At 40.2% G+C, this 16,908-nt stretch overlaps 1 protein-coding gene across 8 annotated transcripts in view; it reads right to left on the bottom strand.

Moving 5' to 3' along the window:
* The window catches only part of HOXD3 (homeobox D3), a 42,325-nt gene that overhangs the window by 5,146 nt on the left and 20,271 nt on the right, over positions 1 to 16,908 (bottom strand). For 3 of the 8 annotated variants that reach the window (XM_073305941.2, XM_073305938.2, XM_073305939.2), the window contains 3 exons: positions 9,930 to 10,013; positions 4,743 to 5,297; positions 496 to 3,168 (listed from right to left, as the gene is read on the bottom strand). In XM_073305941.2, the coding sequence (XP_073162042.2) occupies positions 2,420 to 3,168; positions 4,743 to 5,238 (1,245 nt within the window). In that variant the 5' untranslated portion in view covers positions 5,239 to 5,297; positions 9,930 to 10,013 and the 3' untranslated portion in view covers positions 496 to 2,419. The other 5 variants (XR_012154301.2, XM_073305943.2, XM_073305942.2 and 2 more) reach the window with 5 other exon arrangements.

Below are 16,908 nucleotides of genomic sequence, written 5' to 3'. Positions count from 1 at the left end.
TATTCTAAAGCACTTTCTTCAATCCCCTTTTTTTTAAGGGGAAGTGTATAATAATTTCCCTGGTTACATGAATTTTAAATGAACTAATAATAATATAACCCAGCCCAGACACTATGTGAAGTCTAGCCCATAAAACATTAAACAGTAGACAACACTTGGATTGTAGACACCCGCAGACTCAGAAAATGCACGTTGAGTAACATAAGATACTATAAAATGCTAAATGGAATACACTGGATTATTCATTTTTTATTTATAGGCGGATGACGTGAAATATACTTTAGCCTGAAGAACATAAAACTAATCTACATGTACCAGTTCAGTTTTTGATCTATTCCCTGCAAACTGTAACACAAAGCATTGGATCTGTATAATTCACGAATAGAGATTATTACTATTTATTTTATTGATTATTTATTTAAAATATTAATAGCTTAACTCTGACGAAATAATCGATGTGTGTGTCATAGAAAACAATGGTAGGTCTCGAAGTGGTTAAAATATGTCTTCGCTCAAAGTAGTTTATTCTGTTTTGTTTACAGATCTACAACACGTATATTCAAATCTGCTGGGGTAAAAGTTGAAACTTAACAAAAGGATACACTTCTTTTCTCAGCGTAACGTGACACTTTAAAAACAACACAGAGGGAAAACTAAATAATATTTCGAAACATTGTTGTCCAGCGAAACACAACGATCAGAAAATAAAGATTTCCCGTGTTGACCAGAACTCTCGGAGTTAATATTTCTCACACTAGGAATTCCAGGTCTTGTCATCAGGGGATGGCGCAGGGGCGGCAGTTACTTGTCAAACTAAAAAGTGATGCGTCGGGACGATTTTGCTGGGAATACAGAAGATCTGAATCTTAACTGAGCATTTTAAAGGCGGTAAGAATAACGTCTTCCTGGAAGGACATGTCTGGTTACTAACCTTGCTAATACCATTTCTACGTTTACAAAATCGTTGTAAATCCGGCAAGAGATTAAACACAGTTATGTAAATAAAAAGGAGGAAACAAGATGTTTGTTTCTTTTATGAAATAATCTGTTAATGGCAGTAAGATTTGTTTTCACAAGGAATGTATCAGTGTCTGTCTGCTACAGAAGATTACGCGGATGGAGATAACTTTCCTAACTGAAAGCTATTGTGGAATAGTTTGTTTACCTACTACTGTACCTCAGTTTCTACACTTAGCGGCTTCCTTTCATTTGTATATATTTGATTGTCAATTTTCTTTCGTTTTTTTTAAATGCGCGAAATTAAGCTCGGGCTTCCAATGGTGTCTAAAAAAATTGATTTATGGTTAGTATAAAGACAACAGTATAAATAACAAAGGAGACGGGCAGCTGCAGCTCGGATTGCTATGGAAACCCTAATTAAATGATCACTATTAGGCGGTTTCTATTTTTTTGTTTTTGTTTTTGTTTTTGCATTCTAAGCTTTTTCTATTTCAGATAGTTAGAATGTAATACCAACAAAATAGCCCACCGAATTAATGTGTGCAAGAGATAGCGAATCAATAAATAAATGCCAACCTCTCGGAGGTTTTTGTATGTAGAAGTTTATCAGAAGCAAAATGGCCGAGTGTTCCGCTTTGCAGCTTGCATGATTAAAACAGACACTTCCAACTTTAAAAAGTGGCTTATTTTTTAAATCTAAATAGATGTTCAAACGGCCCCAGACAATTTGAAATAAATACACTTTATAAAAATGCATAAGGGCTATTTGTGTGATGCCACAGTTTGTTTTACTCTATTAAAGACTTACAGTCTTAATTAATCCTTACATAAACTACAAACACCAGCCACTGTTACAACTGTTCAAAACTACTCTCTCAACTAGTTCAGACCAAATATACTAAATAGGTGAAATGCAATAGTCACCAGGGACCTGAATCAATCTCCCGAAGTTATGGTGAATAAATTCTACAAATATCCACATAAATACAGTAAGACGAGGATAAATAATCAGTGATACAAAAAAATGTCTCGCTTAAAACAATAAATACATATCATTTAGTCCAATGCAATCCTTGCATTACTGAAGAATTCATAAATTAACTTCTCTGAAATAAGTTTATATGCAGGCAAGATCCCATCGTTCACAATTGGTCTAAAAACACCTCAGCATGACGCGCTGCTACTACTAATTGATCTATAAGACTTACCTTCAAGTACATCATTACCAGATTATTAGCCCCTTGGTTTGCAGTATATTGCACTGTCATGCTTTAAACAGCTATAAAAGAAAGGATCCTTTTCACTGACTTATTTAGAGTCGCAAAAAAAGAATGTGGCTGTTAGGGGAGAGAAATCCGCTAATACTGTTGACGCTCAGAGGAAAGTAACGCTGTAACGTCAGAAAAGTGAGGTAATTTAAACGTGAGTACATTTCGCTCCCTCAATCCGTCCCGGTCCACTACAGATGCGTTAGTTTGGGTGCTTCCTGAATCCTTCCCTGAGATGTGTGGTGAGAAGTAAGATCTGTGTATGTAGGATGAGGGTCACAAGGTCCATGGTGATGGTTGCCTGGGATCTGAGCAGCGCAGCTGTAGTCCACGCTAGCAGATGAAGGATGAGAAAGATGGCCGATATTGAACATTGGGCCAGGAGCTGGCATGGAATCAACAAAATTACCTCCCACATAAACGGGGCTGCCCTGCAGATTGGGATTGGCAAAGCCGCCGCTGCTTTGCATGGTGTGATGGTCATACTCTGCTCCCGGGTACCGTTTCTGCTGGGGTAAGCAGCTGCTGAGAGGTGCTGTGTAAGCAGCCAGGCCATACATGTTTTGCTGTGATTTGGCAAAGGATGTTGGCGAAGGCGCATCATAGCTAAGACTATTTACAGTTGGAAGCTGGCTGGAATATCCTACGTGGTTTGGGCCACTTAAGGGTGGACTTCGGTCAGGGGACTGTCCTACAGGAGAGTGCATGATCCCTTTGGCTTTCTGGTCTTTTTTGTACTTCATTCTCCTGTTCTGGAACCAGATCTTTATCTGGCGCTCCGTCAGGTTCAGAAGATTGGCCATTTCCACCCTGCGCGGGCGGCAGAGATAGCGGTTGAAATGGAACTCCTTCTCCAGCTCCACCAGCTGCGCGCTGGTGTAGGCGGTGCGGACTCGCTTGGAAGCCGGGCCGGGGGGACTTTTATCTTCGCAGCTGTCTCCTGCCGAAGGAAGAGGAACAAAGAAAGGGTGATTCCTGTATAGACCCTGACACAGCCGCCCGCTAAGGACGGGCCAGTGCTCTAAAGATCGTTCTGTACAAACCAACACAAGCCACTCTCCCAGTTCCGACGAGGGAAATGACCCGGCTCTTGCCAGGAACTGGAGCGGTGTGCCTGGCCTGTCTATGCAGACTCAGTCACACCGAACCTGTGCCAGTGGTTTGACTAGAAACGGATCAAATCCCGTGTACTTTGGTTTTGCTTTCCCCTGCTCCCTTCCAAGGGTGTATATTTACCACGCCGATGCGTAGTTGATGTAACATAGCCCTTCAGATATTACCAAACTGGAATTCAAAGTAAAACGAGACTTCATGGGCAGAGTACTGACCGTTTTAAGGGAAAGGCTGTGTCAGAGATTGCTGATGATTTCAATATAACCTCCTTTCATATCACAGTAATTAACGATGAGCTACACACTATTCCAGCTTTTGATAAGTATGCCCTGAGTATGAGCACCCTGAGGTACCCTTCAGAGAGGCTTTGGTGGCATCATATCCAAGTCCCTCTGTCCACGGGTCTCTCTCTCTCTCTCTCTCTCTCTCTCTCTCTCTCTCTCTTTTTTTTTTACTACTAGACCCAACTCCCGATCCTGTTCCCAATTTGCACAAGGTCAAAACTCCTATTACTTCAAATGGGAGCAGGCCAGGCTACTTTATCCGGATTCTGAAGCACCAGAGGCGGGGGAAGTCATTAGTAATTAGCAATAGTGGATAATAAAAGGGGTGAAAGTAAATTAGACATTGGGGGATTTCTGAATAGACTCAATTTAGCTGAATGGAGAAAGAGGGGGAGGGATGAGGGGTCCCCCTTTCTTTTATCCCAAACCAGAGGAAAGGCCAAATGGCAGGATTTTAAACCAGCAGAACTGCTAGCAAGAGTAAAACAGACGGGGGATTGGCTTTATCGCTTTCAAATCAGAAGAGATGCTCCCGTTACTGGAAAAAAGATTGGGGACCTTTCCAGGGATGAGTGTTAGGAGTACGTGGTTTTCAGTGCTTGTGCTGTCTACATTTCTAAAGACTCCGTACTAGAAGCCATTTCGGAGTCAGGGAGAAAGGACAGATTGAAGCGTTTAGACGGAGGGCGAGGAAATGCTGTTTTCCTCTGCACGTCAGACTGGCTCGAATGGCCAGCAGGACTGTAAACCATAAGTCCAGTGGCCCCTCCCTGTAGCACTGCATTGCCTCCCCGAAAAGCCTCGATCAAAGCGCAGGGGACCGAAGCATCCCGCGAACTCAAGTTCCAATGGACAGAGTTGTTATTTACAGTGAAACAGGCCCCCAGCTGCAGAGGACTTGGCTTAGGAGCCCCTCACTCAACTATGCCAGAAGCCACAGAGTCGAGCACGTCAAAGATTTTAGGGGCACTCTTTCCCCGTGCTTCATTGGCCCCTCTGCCTCGCTGGGGAGGGGCTCTGGCCAGGCTGATCAGTGTGCTGCTTAGCAGAACCAGGGACAGCTGGACTTGAGGGGGACGTGAAGGGGTGACCCCAGGGAGGGGAGCGTGTCGGGTACCTGAAGCAGCGCAGGTGTTTTTCTGCTTGGAGTTCTGCCGGGACTCTTTCATCCAGGGGAAGATCTGTTTGCTAATGGTGGCCGTGGAAGAGCTGGAGGAATTGGGGCCGCCTTTGTTTTTTTTCGGGGGGGCCGCACTGGTGGGGTTCGGTGGGGAGGAAGGCGGCAGCGCAGGCGGCTGCTGCTGCTCGCCTATACCCGGGGGCTGACTGCCTGCTTGGCTGCCGCCGTTGGTCCGCATGCAGCTGCCATTCAGCTCGCTGCTCTTGTGGGTTGGGGCTCGGATGGGAGCCGAGCTCTGGATGGAGCAGGCGGAGCTCGGGTAGTCTGTGTCCAGGGCGGCTTGTGTATAAGGCTGGTGGGTCGAGCTGTAGCTGTAGGCGTCGGCTTTGCTGTACGTGTAGCCCCCGAAGAGCCCCGAGTTATCGTAGTAAGCGGTTTTCTGCATCTTGCTCTCTGGGATCGCCAAGGCCTGGGGACCCTGCTCAGATAACATTGACTAGGTCCCAGCGGCTCACGTGGTCGGCCTGGGCCACTCACTGCCTAGGAAGCCACCTATGGGGAAACAGCGAGAGACAAAAGAAACTTTAATTGAGAAGAACTGGTGTGATTTCGTATATTTTAAGGCCAGAAGGAACTATCCTGATCATCTAGTCTGGCCTCCTGCACATGGCAGGCCACAGAACCTCACCCACCCACTCCTGTCACAGGCCCATCACCTCTGGCTGAATAATGAAATCCTCAAATGTTGATTTAAAGATTTCAAGTTACAGAGAACCAGCCTTTTACTCCAGTTCAAACCAGCAAGTGACCACCGCCCCACATGCAGAGGAAGGCTGTAAAACCCTCCCTAGTATCAGGAAGGCAGACATCTCCTTTAGCCACACACACCCCTTACAAACACACTCCCTCACATGCTTACATATAGACTCACATACACGAACTCATTCACTCATCCTATACTTTGACACTCAGACATGCTAAGATTTGGCTAGTATACAGATTCTTTTCAGACCCTTCATCTGTAAATTGCACAGGCTTTCCTTTCAGATCTTTTATCTTCAAGAAAGAGGGAGACTATGGATTAACTTGACTGAGAAGCTACACTGAACATAAAATGGGTGAAAAATACATTAAATACTTTTTAAAAGAATCCTAATCTAGTTGAATAGTCAGACAGATGCCTCAAAGTCTTTGAGGAGTTTCCTTCTTTCTCTCTAACCAAAAAGCATAGATCAAATCACCTAAGTGAAGGGATGAGCATTCGGCCCCATCTCTTTAAAATCTGAACAGATCCTCTGATAATGGCGGATATAATGTGCGAACAATCGCCCAGACTTTAGGAACACATTTCAGGATGTGTTTAATTTCCTCTTGTTCTAGTTTTTTTAAACTTTGAACTGACGCTTAATACATTTACCTCAATACACCTGAACCATTAAAAATAAATGTGTTAGGCTTTCAGTGAAAATTGTGAGGTTACATTGTCCCCCAGTATCATTCTAGTATAACTTTAGAGCGTTTAAAAATCCCAGACGTACGGAAATGAATTAACTACTGTATTTCTTTAGTGTATTATATCTATGCATTTTTCCTTCCCTGTGTTTCCCAGAATGTGTGCAAAAACCACATTTACCTCTCTCTCTCTCTCTCTCTCTCTCTCTCTCTCTCTCTCTCTTTTGTTTTTCCGACTGCACTGTCATATTATCATTTATATTGTCATCATATATGTGTATATATTTATCCATAATATGCATGCATCCTATACCATTTTGGTATAAAGATTAACCCACATCCCTACTTTCCCTCCCCCCTTTTTTTTCTGGGCACGCAGGCGCAAAAGTGTGAAGTGTGAAGCCCCAGATGACATGATGGATTGAACCCGAATTAGAACCTGAAAAAAATAGAAAATTCCATCTCTATTGTAAATTCTGCCTCTTTTTTCCTTGAAAGATTCCTAGGAAGTTAAAGTATAACTAACACCATTCAGTAACTTAAGTTTGCACTATAAAGAAAAACGCTTAGGTCAGCTACCCTATCTTAACTCTTTGATTAATTTTACCCTGCTCAAAATCTTTCACCCAACGTTTCTTGTTAGTTCTTGTCAATCGAATCAATCTGAGACCATTTATATGGTTTGGTTTTCATTACAAACCATGTTTTGTTTATGTACTAGCATGCAAAAGTTATTTCAGATTTCAGTATTTTCCTATCAAACTGCTTGGTCTGGAAAATGTAGCCAAATGAAAAGTTCTCCATATAATCAATATTTTTACTCGGATACAAAAGCTATATACAATTTGTTGAATGTAAATCTGTATTTTATAGCTTACAAGATGGGAACTAACACGTAGTTTTGATAAATGCTATAATATGGCTGATACAACTTCTCTACTGGTACCCTTAGTATTTTTATGCGTTTTTTAAAATTGCATCTTTTATCCCGTCTAGCAAAATAAAGTACGGAATATTTCACCTGACAATGTAGCCTGTATTTGAGAAAATCTCAGGCGTCTCTCTTTATTATATAAATGTATTAACATATTACAGGAAAGTGGTTCTAAAATATTAAAGCAGTCTCTGTTAATTGTTATTCTTCAGTCAATATTTATGCAAAGCTTTAGTAATATGTTACCTTTAATTTTATTTGTCTGCTGCTTCCCCAATAGTAATTGCTATAACTAAGTAGCATTGGCATTCTTTCTAAAAGTTACCAGAATATCTATTCTGAACTAAAATAACGAAAATTCGAGGTCACTTTAAATTGTTTATCCTGCCATCTGATCTTAAATACAGCTTCACCAGAGGAGTTATTTTCTTTCATCAACATGGGCTGATAACTCTTTGGGAAGCTGGTAGGGGCAGAAAACCTGCGGCTTCGCCCCAACCCCATCCTGAAGAATGCAGTAACCAGAGGCCTAAGAAGTAATAAGCGAAGATAATTGTGAGTGCTAAGAAAATACAACGATCCAGACTAGGCCATCTATGGTTTAACTGTCTTTCATAATTTACTTTTTGCAAATAATCCACTCAATTAATAATTTTCTACCTTTACCATTTACATTTTCAGGCATAGTCTGGACTGAAGCATTTTGTTAACACAACACAGCATTGTGCCTATTCTTTTATATACAAAATAAAATATAGTCCCCAAAAGAATACACAGAATCTTAAGAAACAATATTACTGAAAAACTGTTAAAAGCCTTATTTCTTTTCTGAAATACCAACTACTTGTGAACTCTGCTTGAACCTAAAAAGGAGGCAATGGGCCATAAATCACACGGACAATGCTCAACTGTTTGGTGGCTCATCTTTTAGATCTTTTTTTTTTTTTTTAAATCTTTACACTTTTTGACTTTACAAGTGCAATGCATAAGGCGATGTTTTTGTATGTAACACCAAAAGCACGGGCTCAACACTTCTTGGTTTGGCCAAAGACAGTCTGCAGCAAAGTAACCTCCAAATGGTTTGCTAGCGTTGTGGGGGGTGGACTGAAATGCAGTAGGGCTAGGCAACCACAAAGTACCCATGTCTGTGTTTCGAGTTTCCCTTCCTGCTATCCAGAGAGGTTAACCTCATCTGAACCGTTATACATTACATATGGTAATGGGGCTCTTTGTCCTGTCTCTGTTTTCCAAACGCTTGGAAGCTACTATGCTTCATACAGTTATATCTGGAAATCAGACTAGATATAAGAGATGCAGGTTTGTTAGACAAAATACCCCATTCTTCCACTTACACACACACACACACACAAACACATCCCACGTGTGTGCACAAAATACAACAACCTCAAATGTTGACAAGTTTCCAGTCTCACAATTGTGTTCGATCCGACACCCAAACATATTCATATTAAGCAGTTCTCTACTAATACTTCCACTACACTTAATTCTGCTTAGGATCAATATCTAATATGATACGGAATAAATAACAGGCAGTAAGAGCGGCCAGTGGAGTGGTTATTAAGCAGCCGGAGCTCTCACGGTGCATATCAATGCACCTGTCACTGTGGTTTGTAACAAAATTTATGACTGCTAGTACTATGGCAGTAAACGCTTTAGTAAGGAATGAAAAGGAAAACACTTCTCAAGACCTAGCACTTTCAGAAGGGTAAAACAGGCTACGCGTAGGAGGAAGACCAGCAAAAGAATTCCCTACTCCGCAAATTTTCCTTATTTGCAGCCTGGAAGGGGACATATATATAAAGTAGTCAAACAGTTTCCTTCTTTACTGCGTCTCTTGTCAGAGCACAGACTATTTTCCTTCACGTTTCCAGGGACTTTTGAACCCCTCTCTGCTTATCTGTTGTTATTGTTTTTACCCTGCTTCCCCACCTCCCCCAAATCACGTTCTACTACTGGTCGTTGGATTTGCTGGAATATAGTTTACCAAACGGACGGATAGACTGCAACATGAAGACTTCCAGGAAATTAACTCTCCCTCCCCCCAATTTTTGTGCGGGAAGAGTGACTGATGTAATTTGACCATGGCTGCCACTGATACTGAAATGTATTCGTGTTATAGATTGTACACAATGGCTCACAGAGGGAGCCGCGTTTTAATAGGTGTATGTTCTGTTTCTCTTCCAGTGATTTAAGACTCTGTGAGCCACCTAATAACATTGGTAAATCAGGATCCAAATGCTGGTCTTTCTATCTGACCGATTTCAGAGTTCTTCTGAGCGAAGCAGAGGTCTTCCTGAAATATTGTTTTGGAGCTTTAATATTACTATTTGTAACCAGCCTTTGGTACATAAAAGCAGCATTAAAATGTTACTGGCTTTTAAAGAGCCCTACTGAAGATGGTGACAAATTCTCATTCGGTGGGAGCAGGACTGGTTCGAATGTGGTTCTATTCAATGCTTTTTTTTGTTTTCCATTGGAGTTTAAATAGGCTTAATAATGAGCTACTTTAAATGGGGCGACAGCATTTTAAAGAATGTTATTTAGGTGAAATAGCTTTTACAGTAATAACATTCTTCGTGTTTGAAGTTTGGGGTTAACGCTATTAAACAGCAATAGATTTGGAAATCGATCATCAGGTACCATGTTATGTATGTTAGCTTACACTAGGGAGATAAACTTTCAAGCATTTTTGTTCTTTACATATGATAAATTATCCGTGGCAACTACTTCTGTAGCAAGAGAGGTGACAAACTATAGAGACAAAAGTAAAAACTCACCACGCTTATGTTTTTTCTTGATTTTTGACTTTAACTCTTTTTGTAGGATCTTCGGATTCCTTTGGATAATCCGTTGGGACGTACCTGAAACAAAAGTGAGAACTTTCAGTGGAAGCTGCTTTGTTTTGTACTTCCTTCTTGATAAATATCACAATAAATTCACGCCTTTTATGTAGCAATTCTCTCTGACTCCAACTCCACATTAGCTCTTTTACTAGACAGATAACAGGTGCTTCACATGTATTTACTGTACTAACAACACTTTGAAAAGAAGCCTTTGGTTTTTATACGATTCATCGGCAAAACTTTATAGAGGCCTTGTTCGACTTTTCCAGACAATACAGTACATACAGGGCGTGAGTCTAGCGCTCACGTAATCAGAGCCCCAAAGCTTTTTAACCATTTGGCGGAACATTTGATAAAATAGCTCCAACTCAGATCGAAATAAAAAACAATTCCACATTCTCATGGCTTCTTTAATGCTTCCAGCACCTCCACTAGTTACTAGCTACTGTACCAACGTTCTTTGCCTCTTAGGGGGAGGAAGTGCAAACATGGCAATTATGAATTGTAACCCCCCCCCAGCAAAAGGATGTAAATCCATCTAGCGCTGTACAGTGTAAGTGATAACTGCATGCATTTGGCATGGGTAAGGAAAAGCATGCACAGGTCCAGTCATCACACTAAGAAGAATGGAAATTTACTAGAAAGACCACAGCGCCATTACCACGGCGCTCATACATTATGTATATCTGTGGTTATCTCGGGTTTGTCACACCAAGAAAAAAACAAGGCACAGCACTACTGTACAGATCTGCCACCCCCGGCTCTGATCTACTAATTTAGGAAAGAGGTATAAAAATCCAGTTGGAACTACCTTTTAAATTCCCTATTTAAGATACATAGAAAACTAAGATAGAAATTTAGCCTGCTGTACACACACACAACCAATATTTGTGGATCAAAATGAACATTTTGCATTTCATTCTGTAATGTGTCGACTAAGGAATTTGAGAACATGAAGAGTGTCAGAAAATCCCCCACAAAAAAAACCCCAGGTCATTATAAAGACGATATCTAGCAACCATAAGCCTTTGAAATGACCTTTGGCTTGTAAAGCAATAACTCACCACTTAATGAACAACCAACGGAAGCGCCTCCAATAGCTCACAACATAACAGAGCTTGCAACTTTCCACCAAATCTTCTCTGTCCCTGTCCAAACCCAATATGATGCAGCATTCCCCCTCCAATTCACCTTAATTTATGCTGGCAAACTGGAGTTTGGGAAGTAGAGCTTCATGATTACACACGATGTTCTACCAGGTTCCTGGTCCAAGGCCTGTCCCGGTAACGTCTTATATAATATATTCACGTGGGCGTACGTCAACTTTAAGTGCTTTATTTTTTTTTTATAACGGAGTTCATTAGAAATAGAATAGTACGTTACAGTGTGTAAGAAGAAAGCATAAATTCGGTACCCCTTAGCTCTTGACCGGAGAGATCATAATATTGTTATCAAGTCATTGTTATCCGCTGTTGATTAATATGGTAAGTTTTCATTTTGTGTCTAATTAATTATCGACTTCTGATCCTTTTCGCAGCAGCACTTCAGCAGTTCAGTGATATCATCCTTACTCTAGACAGGGGTTACTTTGCAACCAATTTTGCAAAGATATATTTTCTACCCTAACTGCCAGCAACATCCGAAATTTGTATTTGTAAGCATCTGATGGTTAAAGACGTTGGCTTTATACCATCTTACCGAAGCTTCGTCAAAGAAAGAGAACTGAGCTCTGATAAAAAGTTGCCAGGGATAAATCTTTAGAACTATTCAGGCATGGACCCAATATAGGTATTATTGAAATTTTAGGTGAAGTTATAAGTGAGTGCTTCCATCGAGCCAAATGAAATGCTGCTTGCAGTAATTGGATTCAACTGACTAACTTGGCAGGCCAGCAGCTTGGAGGCATCCAGCTAAGAAAAATGTTCCCTGCCTTTAAGTTCTGATCGAGCAGAGCACACGCAATTGACAACACAACTTTCTTTCAGTCTTTTCACTGTTCTGCATAAATATGGATGAGCATCTAAAATGAAGGAAGATTTGCCTAAGAGATATAAAGACTTCTGTTCAGATTTTGTCCAGCAGTGCCTTATTCTGAGCTTCTGTTACCCAACACAAAGGTTGGATGTTATATTATGCTCATTTCAATAGGTATAATCGGGAAAGATCTTCCATAATTCATACATTTTAAAAGGTAGCAAGTTATTTCAAACATGAACTTTGCATTTAGTGGGAGGTTCTGGCTATTTTAAACAGCAAAAAGTTGAGTTAAGGTTTACACATATTTCTGTGAGATCCATTTACTTTTATTAAGCAAAATAGGTATGAAATTTGTTTGTATTTTATTGGTTTTAGACCCCAAACCCTCCACTAAATATCCTCACGCTCTCTCATTTATCACTTGATCAAACTATGGAAATAGGCTTAAAGAAAACTTCTTGGTGCATGAATAGCAAATAGTACTTCAACAGCATGTGTGACTGAAATAAATAAATAAATAAATAAATAACCAGTAGCTCAGATAGAAATACAGCATCAAATGATAGGTATGAACCAAAGGCTAACCATACGTGAGTATGCGAGTGGATTTGCGAAGAGCATTCAAGAAACCATATGTGGAGGCTCCCTTACCGGTGAATTTATTTCAAATCGTACAGTAAAGATCAACCCGGCTGCACCCTGCCCAGCAGTCCAAGTAAGCGAATTAATAGGATGCTCTATAGTATTTTGGCAGTGACAGTACATGACAAAGTTTTTCTTTCTTTTATTTGTTCAATTGTCATTCCATACTTGAAACCACCAAAAACAGGTCCGGGGCAAATATATTCTCCTGAACGTTTGTAAAATGTTTCGTTTCCAAAAACAAAACAAAAAAACCCCCAAAAAACAAAAAACAAAAAAACAAACAACCCCCCGCACATATCATTAAGATGATACTGCTATAAACGTAGATGGAAACATATTTCTATACATATTTTTCAGTCAGATCACAGATTACTAGCCAGTTATATTTAGTCTCGGACTAAAGGCGATAATGCAGATCTATGGTTAAAGGTTCCATTTTGTCATGCAATTGCTTACCTGTGTATCAATTTATCATAAACCTGGGCTCCTCGGTCTCAATATCTGTGCTTGCAGTTGTTAGAATATACCCTTCACCCTTTGTCCGCAGACAGTCCTGTCCTAAGCCTGGGCTTGCGGTGTGACAGGCATTTTCATACACCAGCATTCCCGATAGAATGAACAGAGGTTCAGCCTCAACTACCAATAAACGAGGGCGAGTGGAGTTCGGAATCTGTTGTTGTTATTGTTGTTGTTGTTTTGTTTTTAATTCATTACAACAGTCCTTGGCAATCAACCCCAAGGAATAAAAGTCAGCAATTGGCCGGCGAGAGTGCTTTGTTTTGGTTTTAAATCGTGCGGCCATTTATGATTTTTTTTTTAGAAGAGCAACAGAAACCCCTTTATAATCAGACATATAGGCGCTGCCTTAAAATACAAGCATATTTGTTCACGTGACCCTGAGAGCAGATTGTTCTGATTGAGGCTGGAACTTTCACAATGTCCGTCCTCTCTAAACCCCCCAGAATTCACATGTTTGGGGGTATTACACAGGGATCCAAAAGCACCCATAAGCTTCACTTGAAAGCAAGGCAGCAGTCCAATGCAAATCCGTCTCACATTCCTGGGTTGTATTATTGTTTTAGGTACCAAATGGCAACAATTCCTTCCTGACGTGTTACAAATCCCTTTGGATAAATTGATCTTTTAGGTAAAGTACTTTGAAGACCTTCTCTTCCTAGATAAATCAAGCATTCTTAGAGCTTCTGGACAAATTGAACTACCACAGCAACCCCTCAGTGGAAGGGTCCCTTAGTCCATGAACACTCTATAATCTCTATTATGTCAATCTTTTTTCCTTGTGAGTAAAACAAATACACAAGACATTAATTTGAATGGTAGATTTTTTCAGCCATTGCCGATCAAATACATGATTAAATCAGAAATGTCCGATAGAAGATGAAAATAATGTTTGGATTTTATGTAACCGAAAATATGGTTTAATAAAAACTCTGATGCACAAATGTACACTACAAAGCTGTCTGAAATGTTCTAGGTTTTACTAGTATGCACTAATCTTTGTTTTCTCCTTCTCTATAGGAGGAAATATTTAGGTAAACTCGGATTTTCCAGATCGGAAGACTAAAGAAGCCTTAGAAAAATCGCCTTACTTTTCTGTTTGTGCACTGAGTCTGATCTCGCTCTCTCTTTCTCTCTCTCTCTCTCTCTGTGTATATGTATATACATATATACACAGAGAGATAGAAAAAGCACTATATGTATATATGAATACCTATACATGTACACACAGAGTTAGAACACTCTTTCTATATGTAATGAGTGCATACAAATGTCCTGAACAGCTCAAATTCTGTAAAAATGTATTTTAGTTCTTTTGTTTGATTTTCTAAGGTGTCTGTAGCTATAAATACACCACATCTAATCTAGGATCTACTAAGATTTCATTACCATCCAAAGCATTGAGATCTGACAGTAACGTATTACCTTACAATACTACCCTTAAGTGTATTGTAACATTTATCTAAATTACTTTGCTTTTCCTGACTTTGCAAACAAGTTATAAAAAGATTGCAGTCCAGTAACTGAAGCACGCGTTCAAGGTAAATTATTGTTTCGGACTCCGGATTTGTAATCTTGTATTTCTTGGAAATGATGTACTTGAATCTTGCATCAGGTAAAAGTCAATTGTTCTTTGCATCATTTTCTGCCAGCCATATATTTCACTACCAGTGTATCTATCTGTATATCCATCTGTATTTATATAGAGGTATGTATGTATGTATATATGTATGTATAGAATAGGTTCACACATTTTCTAATGACGAAAATCTCGTTTGCTCCTTACACAAAAGTGAAAGTGCAAAGTGCGCCATTAATCAAGTAAAGATCAAGAGGAGGGATTGAGAAGGAAAATCTCCCTTTTTATGCTTAATTTGTAAATATCTCTTAGCAAAAGTCACACTCCACCGACGGGTTCATTTAAGTTATACTGCATAAACATAACAACAACAAGAACAACAAAAATTAAGACAGTGAGCGGGGACAGCAAAAGCAATAAAGAAGTGTGAAACTCCCGCCATACTAGGACTCAAGCTTTGAGTGAATTTGTCTCCAGTAAAGGATCTGAAGACTCCTTCAGTCGGAGCATATGTTCATAGAGCAATAAAACAGAAAGATTTACAGTCTTCGCCCGCCCCCCAGCAGCCTCGCACCCTTTCAGGAATTACTTACGATGATTTATAACAACAACTCTGGCAATTGTCAAACTGATCAAATATCCCAGGCTATATACAGGAATAAACGTTATTATTAAAGGGTTTCAATTTATGTTCGGGGCCATGATACCGCGTGGCTTTATGGAGTTTGGTTTCTTTCTGGGCAAAGAGGATAATATAAACTTCATTGATGAAAACAGAGGAGTTATCGTGAAGTAGCAAAGCTGGTTTTTAGTCACCACCAACGCGCATACGCGTTTGTCATCTTTGAATAATTGAATTAATGTGTTATTGTTTGAATGTATAATTCATAACAGAGGAAACTTTGCCTCTGTCCTGCCACCGAAACGGAAGTCATAAAAGCTACAATCTGGGTTTTTAGAAATTACTCCAGCGAGGGATAATAAAGAATATCCTGTTCGCAGAAAGTATTTCCAACTGACTATGGGGTTTAACAGAGAAATCTCAGCCTTGCGGTCTGTGTTTTATAGGATGGGGAAACATGGTTTCTATATAAAAACTGCAACCCTCAGTTTTCTTTCAGCGTGGACTACTGGTTCAAAGTTCTAAGAGTGTGTATCTCCCGCAAAATGACCTAAAAACTGGGGGCTTTTCATAGGGTTTTTTCCCCCTTTTCAACATCCTCTCCCCGCCCCCCCCCGCCCCGCCACTCTCTCTCTCTCTCTCTCACACACACACACACACGAATGCTCTGCTAATCATTTCAGATAGAAACCGAAAAGGACCAGATCAAAACTGGGCATTTATCTGACGAAAATAAAAATAAAAATAAACCCTTCCCTTTGTGTAACGGTAGCAGTAATGTCAGGGGAGGGGGAGAAGCAAGCTCGGAATTCATTATCTGCTGCTTAAAACCTGCCTTGGGTAAAATTTCAACTCAGTTTTATAGCCTTCTATTATGACGCAAAGAAAAATTTACGACCCTTGCTTGAAAAGGAGTTCAGGGCCTTTTCTCACCATTTTAAGAATGGGCAGCAGATGCCCTGACAGCCAGTATTGTTCCCAGTAAGACATAAGCAACCAGTAAATCTTCTCCCATTTCACCACACATACAGCTCTTAGTAAACCCTTTCCTTTTCTTTTGCCTTCTTGTTATCTCTACGTATACACGCACACACATAAACAAAAAGAGAGCCTTTGCCCAACATCATAATTTTTCATAAAGTGTAAATCTTTTCCTCTGAATCTAAGGTCACCACACAAGCCTAGACCAACTTCTGACTATTGCATGGTTCCAAATCGGAAAGCAAAGGGTCCTATTTGTCAAGCATTTGACAGCTAAGTTCATTAAGGATTAAAATATGAAGGAATAAAAAGTAAAATGTTTACATACCAAGCTTCTCTTTTTCGGCTGCTACCAAAGATATAGGTGCGCAGGGAAAGAGCCTGCACCCTTTGTATATTATATTCTTGGGATCTCTTCAGTTTTCAAGTCTGATAGAGTCCTTTGCTTGGCAGATTAATGACGACTCCGTGTTTCTTAAGGGACGTGCTGAATTAATTATTTCGTAAATCACGTGGTCAGGACTTGTAGAAATCTATTCTTATCATCTTCCTTGCACTTTGAATTCTGCCTGTTATGACTGTTCCTAGCAAGA

This window comes from Lepidochelys kempii, chromosome 11 (assembly GCF_965140285.1).
Source record: "Lepidochelys kempii isolate rLepKem1 chromosome 11, rLepKem1.hap1, whole genome shotgun sequence".
In the NCBI taxonomy this organism is placed as follows: Eukaryota; Metazoa; Chordata; order Testudines; family Cheloniidae; genus Lepidochelys; species Lepidochelys kempii.
This window is presented reverse-complemented; position numbering and strand designations above follow the sequence as displayed.